We start from the raw sequence: 12,490 nt of genomic DNA, 5'->3' as shown, positions 1-12,490 counted from the left end.
CCAGGTGTGTGCACAAAAGGTCCCCTTGTGTTTGGCAAAGCTGATGTGTCATTAAGTGTTACAATTGTTCAGGACTAAGAGGACCCAGCCTGTCCCTTGTATACAGCCCTGGCAAACCCCAAACACATCTGCAAGAAGTCACAAACAAATATTCAAATACATAGGGGCTGCAAATGAGCTCAGGAGAGTAAAAGTTAACACTATGTCACCCTTTGAGCAGGAAGGGGAGACTAATTAAGGTTCCACTGTTTGACTCCAGTTCACTAAATGTAGGGAAATGCATGTGGGCCTAAGTGAGGGCCTTTCCCTATAGAAATTCGCAGGGACCAACCTATAACCAAATTTGGTTCTCTGGACCAATCGTCGCTATCTCTGTTGCTCTGTCGAGTTGATGGCCCCTTGGGAAGATGCCACCGATAAGGCATACGAAAAGAAAGCTGACATAGGCCAACCACCTGGCAGCTAAAGCAGAGGAACCAGGTCGGATGAGTAAGGTGTGCCCAGTGGTAGTAGGCTACTGTGGGCTTCATTGTTTGCTCCACAACTAGGCTTCCTACAGAGCAAAACCCCAGATGGCAAACCCAGAGTAAGACCATCAAGGATCTCTCTACAGTAGGTAAAAAGTGACAGAGCTGTGGTGGGATCCACTTGCAACAAGGCAGTTCCGGACAGTTTTAATAAACAGCTTTATTGAATACTTGAGGGTAACAGCACACATGTGAGCCTCCCCGGAATGGAAAAAAAAAAACCCACTGTCCCTGGCGGGCAATGGTCCAAACAAACACACAGCAAAACTCTTAGTTATAAGAACAGAAGGTTGTCAGATTTACCAGGGCAGAGACGCAGAGGAAAAGTCCAAGGCAGGCAGGGTCAGAACCAATACATCCAATCAAACTATGTGCTGGAAAGTCAGGCATAGAGCAATAACAATATGGCAAGGAATGAATGTCCAGCACTGGCTTAAATAGTCCTAAGAGGGAGCAACAGGTGAAAATGATGAAAGCTGATCAGATGGGTGTGAAGGAGGGGGCGAGTCAGAGTGAGTGGAATTTTCCACCTCAGCACGAGAGCAGAAGAGCAGACAGTGACAAAAAAGTACATTCTCTGGCTGGGCCTGTGAAGGCATGGGGAGCAACTGACCACTTATTCACACCCAAATGAGATCAGCCTGTGGTAAACCTGCCCCAGGTAAGTCTGTCTTTGATAAATGGCCAAAGCAGCCAATGCTAAGCTTGGGTGCACAACTCAAGATGTGCTGCATGGGCAAAAACATCGCTATGTGGTCCTCATCTACCACAACTCACTCAAGGCAAGTGCTCAGTCATTTTTTTTAGAGCTTGTAACACCTAGTCCTATCAAGCAATCTGTGAAATAAAATTATTCTCTTGAAGACTTAAAATTTATTCAGTCTGGCCTTGGCATTCCTAATTTTTTTTACTGGTGTAATTAAGTCCATTGACTAGAGGACAAGCCTCAGCTTTGGTTGTGATGGTAGTTTCTTGACTAGCTGTATAGGATGGGGATACCCCATTACTTTAATATCACTTATACTTTGAAGATAAAAGGCAACCCTTTACATCAAACTCAGTCAGTCACTTTAAATAGTATAATTTTACATATATCTACACAAAAGTATATGGATCTTCTGTATTAAAGTAAGTGTACTAAAATCTATTAATGCAACAAGAACAGACCTTTTTTAATAGCATTAGATTGGATCTGACTGAGGTAACACCCAGTACTGTACCAAAAACTTGCCTGTACAGTGGGGCAATAAAAGTATGGTGGCTAGTGGAGGCTTGACAAGCTATGTTAGCATGACAGTTCTCAATCTTTATGTACTTTAAAAAACTTACCTGAACAAATTTTGACCTGTTAAAATGATCGTAAATGCAACAACCTGACATTTTGATGGCATGGCATTTTGATGTGGTAGTTATTGTCTAGTGTTAGATTTGGTTCTGCCTCCTTCCCTTTTTGGTGGTACACCAACCACGGCAGTACTCCAGCTGCCCCATTGTGCCGGCATCTTCTTGACTAGATTACAATATTAATAATAAATTGTTACAATTACCAACATATTAACCAAATTGAATTTTCATTTTAGATATAATGCCATCAACAATAAATAAAGGTAAGACTTCAAACTGTATTTACAATGTAAAACCTGTCTTTAGGAGGTCACATGACACAGTTGGCACAGCAGCAGAGTCACTGCTGATTTTCCCAACAAGAATAATGTACTGTATCATACGTTACGTTTTGTAGGTTTTATTGGCATCGTAGATCAGGTCCCAATTCCAGCACTTGTATGCTATTTGTAAATAAGCTATCAGTATATAGATCCCAGGATTGGACGACTACATCTTGCCATTATTACAAGGACAGGGATAATGTTTCAATTGTGTGTTTGATGTTTTCATGTTGACTAAATGGTTTTCCTCCATGGTGATTGTCTCTTTACAGTAAGTGCTGGTGATGTTATACACAGCAGGAAGTCAGGGTTTGCTGTGCAGGAGATTATAGGTGAAGGAGCATTTGGTCAAGTAGCCAGATGCCAAAACATAAATACAAAGGCGTCTGTGGCGATCAAGTTCATCAAGGATTCCAAGGAATTCAAAAGTGGCCAAAGAGAAGTAAGGAAAAATAATTTAACTCTGGAAATCTTTCTTTCTGAAAATGGCAATAACCACTTCCTAGAAAACAATTGTTCTCCTGCCCAGATTTTGGTCTCTTATCAGTCATGTTTATCCTTCACAGAAAATGATATTGGAATTTATCCATTCCAGTCTTCGTGTGAATCATGCACACTTTGTAAAGCTCCTGGACCATTTTGAACACAACAGTCAGCTCTGTCTGGTGTATGAGATGCTGAGCCATGACTTCTTTAATGTTTTTAAATTAAGAAAAGGCAAACCACTGTGTGTGTCTAAAATTCGACCAATTGCAAAGCAGGTAAAATAATATTTAGCAAACCTTAATGTGATAATATTCTACAACTTTCATAAATTGATCACAGAGCATCCTAGTTTTAATTTTAAAAAGTATTAATTTTCTTCCAGCTGTTTATGGCTCTATCAGACCTCAAGAAACTTGGAATCCTGCACACTGACTTAAAACCAGACAACATCATGTTAGTGGACCAAAGAGGATTAAAAATTAAACTAATCGACTTTGGACTGGCACTTCAGACCCATGAGGCCAAGACAGGGACCATCATGCAGGCATCTGGACTGAGGTTATTTGTCCTGCAGTAATAATATTATTATTAAGTCTTCTTTTTTTCTTTTATTTTTTCCATATAACATTTTTTATTTTGACTTGTGTTTTTAGGGCTCCAGAAATTATGCTCGGTCTCCCCTTCTCATATCCACTTGATATTTGGGGAGTTGGCCAAATCCTTTTGTTTTTATACAACCCTCAAACCATCCGCAATTGCTCATCATATCAAAATGCAAGTATACTTGACAAAAATATCTATAGGCAATTAGAGTATGTCCTCTGAACAACTGTGAATGTTTGGTTTACAGATGAGACACATGATAGACCTACTGGGTATGCCCCCAAACTACATATTAAATGCTGGGAGATACACCAGCAGATATTTTGTAAAGGTGGCAAACCATTCTGGTCATTCATGGAGATTAAAGGTGAGCACATGTTCTCTGCACTTTGATACTGATCTTATCCACCACTGCTAACATAAATATGTTACTCACTCATGGTATTTCCAAGAGTCCAAAGATATTTGAATTTGGGTGTAACATCTCAAATCCTTTTCCTATCTGCTGAAATGTTGGGAGGGCAGGAAAATTGTATGTTCACGAACTGTTGGGTTTGTTCTTTCAGACACCAGTTGAATATGGTCTAGCTAATTTAAAGAACTTCAAAGACGTTCCTCAGAGTTTTAGATATTCTCTAACACAATTGTTTTCGGTAAGCACTCTTTTTTTTAAAACCACTTATAATTAATTTCATTGTTCCTGATTGATTATCTTTGTATTGAAACACTGATTACAATGGCAGGCCAATCCAACAAATGATAAAAATGAAATGAAGGACCGCTGGGCTCTTTATGATCTCCTTAAGAAGTTATTCCACTTTGATGAGCGTCTGAGAATCTCTCCTGAGAAAGCCCTGCAGCATGACTTTATAACAATGGGGCACCTGAGAACAGTGGAGAGCAAAGACTAGTAAGTGACATTATTTCTATTTGATATTAGTGAGGTTGTAGGTTTTTGAAACATTTAAAGAGACATATCAAACCGCACAGCACATGTGTAACTAACTCCCACTACACAGCTGATTCTACTGATACTGTGTATCATTAATAAGATGTTTTGTAATTGTACATTTTTAATTTACACGATGTGTTTTTTGCAGCTTGACAATGTGTGAAAAAATCAACAGTTTGGCCTTCACAGAAGTTTCAGATGATAATTCAAATGAGAAGAGAAACGAAAATAACTCATTTGAGCCAAAAATAGGAAGGTCTTCTCAGAAAAAGGCAAAGACTTTGGAGAAGGAAAAGAAGCCCACCAAAGAAGGAGACATCAAACCCTTTAAGGGAAAAGTGCTCAAGACAGAATCCAGCGAGTCCTCCGAGGCAGAATCCAGCGAGACCTCTGAGGCAGAAGCCATCATGTCCTTGAAGGGAAAATTCACAAAATCTCTAGAGGAAATAGACTGTGAGCCCTCACAAAAAGAAGTCACCGGGACCTCACCAGAAAAAGTCATTAGTTTCTCAGAGGAGCTTCTGTGCCTTGCTCGTAACAGTAAGTTAATGGAAGAGGCCAATAAGGCCAAACATACAGAGTCCCAAGTGGAAGAAGAGAGTGAGTCTTCACAGAAGGAAACAGTGATACTAAATCCACGGAAAGCCCAGTGGAATACAGAGTCCTCGCAACAACAGTCCTCTGAAGATTCGTCTAGTGATACTTCTTATGTAGATACCTCAGTAGAAAATGCTCCCTCATTATCTGAGGAAAAAACAGTCTCCAGTAATGGAACTTCTGATGGTACATCCTCTGAAGCTGACAGCTATTCATCAGAGGGTGTCTCCTGTAGTGACTACTCTGATGCCACAACTTCTGAAAACAGCAGCAAATCACCTTCTAAAAAGAAAGGCGTGTTTCGAGCTAAAGTCTCTAAATGGTTTGCTAAAGTCTGCAGGCGTATAAAGAGTGTATTCTGTAGCTGCTTGGAAGCCAACTGTGATGAATAGTGTGTGAGTGTAAGGACTTGTGGGTGTGCTGTCTGTGCTTGAATTATGGTTTGTATTATTAAAGAAGATATGGATTGTGATAGTGTGTTGATTCATTGGGTGTGCCTCTTAGGCACAAAAAGTGGGATCCAGCACAAAAAAAGCTCATAGATTGATTAAAAAACACACCAAAAACCATAATCCTTAACTAATTCGCAATCGTTGGTTTGAGGACGATAAATTAACCAGCGCCCCGTAAAAGGATCTAAATTCCCTATTAACTCAATGCAGAACAGAGCGGGGGAAAACGCCTCAGAACTGACAAAACCTTTGTGTTTAACTCACCGGGTAAGCTAAATTTATTAAACTTGCCACGGTAATATTTTAAAGTCTTGTGGTTCTAACGTGCCCAGAATCCATAGAATTGGATGGCATTAAGCAGTCCAAAACGGCTTTTGAAAACGGGTGGTTTTGATCGCGAATCTGTGTGTGGCAGCTGTTGATGGTAAGTAAAGTGGAATAAAGGCCAGTAAAATCTGGGACCTGTTTCTTTTTGAACATTCATTTCATGCTGACACATAAGCTTTATGCAGATTTCCTGCTCCTGTTGACGTCGCTGGTCACTCGCTGGAACAAGATCGGTATCTCTGTAGTTTTATTGATGGTTAAACACATTGTCCAAGGTCTAACTGTCTTCAATCATTGAGTGCTGACGCCACCCTGCAGAACTTGTCCCAACAGGACTACCATCGTGTCTCAGTGTTGTGAAATATAGCGAATTGCATTTTTTGTTATAGCTACAGTATTTTAATGAAAGTAGAGTAGTTTCGTAGATAATGCGAGAAGGATTAACTGGGGAAAAGTGGACTGGGGAAACTGTATCTGAGCGTGTTTGTGAGAAGGAGGACAAAACAATAATGTGTGATATCTGCTTGGGTTAGGGTTCTCATGGCTGTGCACCTGTGCGTAGGCCGAGAGCCACTTCAATATGGTCAAATATGGGCAATGTGACTCAGTTGATGAAAACAATGGAACTAAAGAAACGCCTCCTGCCATGTAATCATGCCTGTTTTAATAAAAAAGACAATGCTGGGGTGGAGTGAGAGTCTCCAGGACAGCGCGACAGCAGACGTGTCTGTAACGGAGCGGGGCTTCCCTTTGCCAAGGTAGAAAAGGAACTTTGACATCTGGTCTCAATTTGTGGTGAACTTCGTTCATGCGCCTGTCTGAGTACACTTCTGAGGATGATTTCGACGACAATTTGGTGACCCCGATGTGATGTGCTCCAGAGGAGAGTTGGACAGGCACGCACGTCAAGGGTCTGGATCAACCAGTCCTCGGCATCATTCTGAAAGGGCCCGATTATAAGGTGAGCACTGCCTGTTAAATCGAAAGTGCTGAATGATGTCGAGTGAACCGTGTTGATCGTTAAATTTGAAAACGAGTAAAGAGAGGCGTTTGGCCGTTTTGACCGAGAAGTAACCACAAGTTGACGAATTTGGTTTTGGACAGATTGGTCCAGATTTGGTAGACTTTTGTCTTGGTTTTGGACAGATTGGTCCGAATTTGGTTCTGGACAGATTGGTCCGAATTATGGCTGAGGCACAGAACACTGGGGGCGAGGGGCCCCGCGACAGTTGGCTGGAAAAACTGTTTAAACGACAGCTGGCCAAAACAATAGATGGTAAAAAAAAACTTGGGAAAAAAGCAAAAAGTTACAGGATAAGTACAGAGCCAGATTCTCAGGGCAAGATGAGGAAAAGGGCTTACAAATAATGTTGAAAATCGTAACTGAAAATAAAAAGGAGAAGGACAAGTGTGACGCGGGATTGTCGAGTTCAAGTATGTGGAAAAAGAGGAATTTAAGGGATGTTGAGAATTGTCTTTATCTTGTTGTTATGTGTTTCACCATATGTTCCTGTCTTCCCTTAGAAGTTAGGCAAGGTAGACTAAATGTAATTAAAAACAGAGACATTCCAGTTGCAGGATTGTTGTTTGATCTACTGTTATCTCAGGAGCCAGTCAGGCAGGGGGTGTCAAACACTCATTGTAAACAGGATATCAGGGGGGTTGATGATGATCACATTTGCATGAAGATGGGGATCTGGCCACCTGGGAAAACAATGGAAAAGAAGAACTCTACCAACACCAAAGGGACTGGAGGAAGAGGACGAGGACATCTCAGCAGGGGATCTGGAGTGGATTGCATGGACATTGTGAATTTGCATGTGTGTGACTATAAAGGACTGGGCCAAGGGATAGTTAGGTTGTCAGACTTCATGCCCTGACAATTGACTCTGTTGTTGCTAGGGTTATGAACTGGCCCGGAGCTCTGTAATATTTGTGTCTGGAATTGATTCTATTGTTAAATACATTTTGAAATTGGTACTTTACTTCTCGAAGTCTTCATTCAACGAACACGCGGATCGGCAGCTACATACAGGAGGTATTGCGATCCAACAATTTGGTGACCCCGACGTGATGAAGAGAGAAGTCATCTGAGGCAAGGAATTCAACAACGGTCACTTCGGAGGACAACTGACGACAAGGGATCCCTAATAAAAAGGTAAGCAGACACCTGTTTAATCAAGCTCTGCAGATTGGCTATTTCCAAAAATTTGTCGTCACTGTCAATTGAAGTGTCCTAGTTATAAATTCCAGATACAAATATAAAAATATTGACTGCAGGAATTACGGTTAGAGGCCGGAAGTACTGTTGAAAAATACAGGGAATTACGGTTAGAGGCCGGAAGTACTGTTGAAAAATACAGGGAATTACGGTTAGAGGCCGGAAGTACTGTTGAAATACACAGGGAAGTACTGTTGATAAAAACAGGGAATAGACGGTTAGAGTAAACCGTAACTAGTACAGTGCTGTATTGCTGTATGCAGTGCACTGTATATCATAAAGATTTGGGTTGGGACTCGGAGCGCAGTTGACGGGACGGACACTCCCGACGCCCGAGATTTGTGTTTTTGTGTGGGGTGGAAAAGTGCCAGAGTGAACGTGAATTAAAAGGCTCTTTGTCCTTGGGAATTAACCCCCAGAGTGGAACCGGATCAAAGACGTTTGATCTAGAAGCTTGTTTCACTGAGGCATTGAGTTGACCGTTGGAGTCATTCACATTCAATCTCACTTGGGAGCATAGTTAAAGATGGAACTGGATTGTGGAAAAGCGTGTAGGGATCAGGGAGAATGTTCTCCCTATCCTCGGTCTGTGGAAGAACAGTGGAAGTGGACTCTTGATCAGGTGGTGAGCGGCATGAAAGAAGAGGAGAGGGAAAGAGAATTGGATGCAATAAAAAAGTTGTGGAAGGAAGCTCAAAAGCAGAAGATTCTTCCCTCTCCAGAGGTGAAGGTTAATTTAGCTGAAGCATTGTGTAAGTGGGAGTCAGAAATTCACACTAGATTACAAGATCATTTGGATAATCCAAAATTAGGGTTTATAACAGGGAAATCATGGCAAAAACAGGGTAAGGAGCTAGAAGATAGGCGTCGAAGGATACATGTTGTGGCTGTGGCCTGTGCAGCGGTGCACAATTGCAGATCTAAAGGGGTTACACGAGTGCCTAATGTTGAGAAGCCTCCATTAGAAGATTTAAATCAGACACTGACACTTAACACCACTCTTTACCCATCATTACCTACTACCTTTTCCCCACCCCCATATCAATTGCCAGTTTTGACTATTAATAGTGGTCAGTTAGATGTGGACAGAGATGAAGAACTGCAGGAGTTACATGAGACAGTGTGTGAACTTTGGAGACAGGTTAGAAGGATCAAACAGAGACAGAAAGGTTGGAGATAAGTTAGGAAAAAATGAATTTAGAGAGGAAGCTCAGGTGGGTTGCCCTAAAATCTCCCAACAAACTATATTTAAAAAACAGGATAGTCAAAAATCTACTTTAGATATTTTTAAAACACCTAGCAATCAAATAAAACAAGTAAAAAGAGTTGATCCCTCAGGAGGATTTGCCAGGGCTGACCGCAGGGAGGAGAAGGCAAGATTGAGTTATGGCAGTGATAAAGAGGAGAGTGAGAATAAGATAGATACATACAAAATTCCGGCTACATTTATTGGAGAATTGGAGCTTCAGGAGCATGTTCATCCTCAGACAGAATTATATGAAAAGGATCAGGGTACGGGAAATTATGAATTAGAATTATGGGAAGAGAGTGAGTGTGAGTACAGAGGTGAACCGTTGACAGGGGCCATAAATAATGAGGAGGTGGGTCAAATACACACGCGGAGTAAGGGGCCCGTTTCAGGAATGCCACAGTTCCAGGCCCCTCTGATATAGAAAAGAGGAGGACAGGAACCAGTATATGTTCCATTTGCTATTACAGACATCAATTGTTTAGTGGATAAGATGCCCCCACCCGCAGAGGGAGGCGGCAAGTGGATGTTTAGCCTTTTTAGTTTAACACAGAGCATGCAGCTGGCATTAGGAGATTAAAGAGGAATGGATGTGTGCCACAAGGTGCCATCCTGGCTCAGATAATCTACACATTACTTTATTCCGTCAGGCAATAATTTTAGGACTTCCACAATTAGTGAAAGAAGCCATGGAAGGAAATCCTGACCTTCCAGGCAGCACAGCGGATGTCTGGGAGAGACATCTTTCACACCACATCAACACATTTAAAGCTAAACAACAGGGAAAGAAAGAGGAGGTGATGACAGCGCAGGAACAGCTCCTAAAAATACAGTTAGATGAAGCACTGAAAAAGCTTAATGATAAACAAAAGGAAGAGAAACAGATGGTTCAGCAGTTTCCTCGGCAGGTGCAGCCAGATCAGTTATGTCCGCAACAAGATTTTGCTCCGATAAACCCGTATTGGGTCAGTCCTAGGGGAGGCATGCGTGGGAGACGCGGCGGGCAGGGATACGGCTTGATAGGCGGGTACTTAGGCCGAGATCAGTGTCATGCCTGCAAAGGGTATGGTCATTGGCAAAGGGACTGTCCATATCACAACTACCCGGAGGTACCAGGCAGTGTTCCACCATCTCATGGAATTTATCACCGGAGCCGATCTCATCTGACACCATCGAGCTTGTGGGGTTCTCAGGGAGACCGGAGAGACTGCCGTTTTCTGTGCCATTAGTGACTCGTTTTGCCGGACAGACTGTGTTCACCGCATTGCCATATCAACCTGTTGGGACGAGATCTCCTGGTGAGGACAGGAGCAGCTATTCTGTGTGGAGATAAAGGTATTTTGGTGCAATTTCCTAATGGACGGAAACTGAACTGCTGTATTTCACACCAAGGTGTGAAGGGACAAATGCTGATGAGTCCGACACCCTCTCCAGAACAGGGGGTGTGGGCCGACATTTATGGGGGAGAACTTGAGCCAGAGACCTCACCTGGTGTCGGGGTTGTGGCATTGTTTCAGAACTGGAGGCCCTGGTTGTCGATGCTAAGTCCTTTTGCCCGTTAGTTGATCCCTATCATGTCACCTATTTTACGACCGTGGGAATAATGAGGTCTATCAGGATGCGTTTCGAGAAAAGTTACAGGGAAATTTCTGGATGATTACATCACCGTGTTTGTGTGTTGGGCCTGAAGGTGTGGCTGCGCAGGTCGACTTTGCTGAACAGAATGAGTGGTATGAGAGACTGTAAAGGAAATGTTGTCATTTCTGGGTCTCGCAAGCTATAATAGACATTTTATTCCTGCATTTTCAGAAAAGTCCACGCCCCTACGTACAATGGTGAATGAACAGGGAATGCGTGATTTGGCAGCCCGGGTAACATGGACAACTGAGGGAGAGAAAGCGTTCATTGCCCTTAAACAGGCATTCACCACAGCGGCACATTTGGCAGTTCCAGATTATAAAGATACTTTCTTTTTGGATGTTTCTGAAGGAGAACATACAGCAAATGGTGTTCTCTTTCAGAAAAAAGGGGGTGACAGGAAAGTATAAATGGATGCAAGTATAATACTGGACCCCATTGAAAACAGGCAGCCACCATGTGTAAGGCATGTGGCAGGGGTAGCAAATTTTTTTTATAAAAAACAGCACATTTAGCGATGGGTCAGGCTCGGACAGTTCTTACAACACATAGTGTGGTATCACTGGTCAGCTCAGCAGCATTCACCATAACCTCACTTAGACAGACCAGGATGGACAAGATTTTAACTGCACCACACATAACACACACACACATGAAGGGATAAATATGGCAGGGTTTAACACAGCATCAGGCTCACCTATAAAACATGAAGTAGAGATGAGGCAACTGACACAGGCACTCATGGAACCAGCGGAGGTCACAGTCGTAAAGTGCAAAGGTCACCGCAAGGAGAACTCTTTGGACGGAAAAGGTAATGAGGCTGCAGATCAGGCAGCAAGGAAGGCAGCAGGTTATAAACCAAGTTTCAGTTTGTTGATGGCAGAGAAAACGGTTCAGGAAATTCTTCCAAGATACGACAGGGAAAGAATAGGTTGTGATCAAGAAGAAGCTTCTCCACATGAAAAAACAGTTTGGAAGGAAAAGGGGGGCTGTGAAAGTTGAAGGAATTTGGCGGGTCCCAGACGGCAGACCTGTTCTCCCGCCCGGTCTGTTAGATGCCGTTCTGGAAGAGGCCCACGGCCTGACACACGGCGGGAAACCATGAATTATATCAGAGAATGTTAAATATGTACACACTTTAACGTAAAATTAACAATTCAACCACATGAGGGAAAGTTTCCAGTTGCCCCATGGCAGGGCAAGAAATAATTATAGATTTCACTGATATGTTAGATAGGGTCAATAGGTTCCGATACCTCTTGGTCGCAGTGGATGCATACACTGGCTGGCCAGAGGCGGTTCCCGTAAAAGTAGAAGAGGCAAAAAGCGTTATTAAATTTTTGATTAATCCGACACATGGTTTCCCAAACAAATTAGATCTAACAATGGAACTCATTTTAAGAATAGAGATTTACAATCCATAGGCCAGCCCAGCACTTTTATGAAATGTAGATTTTATTTTGTTCAACTAAAAACGACTCTCTAAGTTCTCTCCCAACAGGCAACCTCTGTAACCAGTCAGTAAGGATCCAGGAATTCCACACACAGCTGAGTGGGTTCTTCTGAGAGTCATCAAGCAAAGTGGTCAGAGCACAGGTGGACGGGCCACTTTGAAGTTGCAGAGCGAACATTACTTGTTAACCCTAACCCTAACATACTAACACCCTAACACATTAACCCTAACACTGGTATTACTGGAATCAATGTACCCCAGCAGGTAATTCACAGAGAACGCTTGGACGGATCGAGGAACATCTAAAGACGATGGCAC

General features: G+C 42.5%; 1 protein-coding gene across 2 annotated transcripts; it reads left to right on the top strand.

Moving 5' to 3' along the window:
• The first annotated feature begins 289 nt into the window (after window positions 1-289).
• On the top strand, window positions 290-7,147 carry LOC115249249 (homeodomain-interacting protein kinase 1-like). Of its 2 annotated transcripts, XM_029834400.1 has the most exons (9): window positions 290-2,134; window positions 2,467-2,636; window positions 2,761-2,955; window positions 3,063-3,238; window positions 3,334-3,454; window positions 3,531-3,650; window positions 3,850-3,936; window positions 4,027-4,193; window positions 4,384-7,147. In XM_029834400.1, exons 1-9 carry the CDS (start codon window positions 2,113-2,115, stop codon window positions 5,222-5,224), a joined length of 1,899 nt encoding a protein of 632 aa, XP_029690260.1. In that variant the 5' UTR covers window positions 290-2,112; the 3' UTR covers window positions 5,225-7,147. The 2 variants fall into 2 exon arrangements, with proteins under 2 accessions (XP_029690260.1, XP_029690258.1); XM_029834398.1 differs by having other exon boundaries at window positions 290-2,636.
• Window positions 7,148-12,490: the final 5,343 nt, after the last annotated feature.

The sequence above is a fragment of the Takifugu rubripes genome, chromosome 3 (assembly GCF_901000725.2).
Source record: "Takifugu rubripes chromosome 3, fTakRub1.2, whole genome shotgun sequence".
Classification (NCBI taxonomy): Eukaryota; Metazoa; Chordata; class Actinopteri; order Tetraodontiformes; family Tetraodontidae; genus Takifugu; species Takifugu rubripes.
Note: the sequence above shows the minus strand (reverse complement) of the source record. Positions and strands in the feature narration are given on the sequence as shown.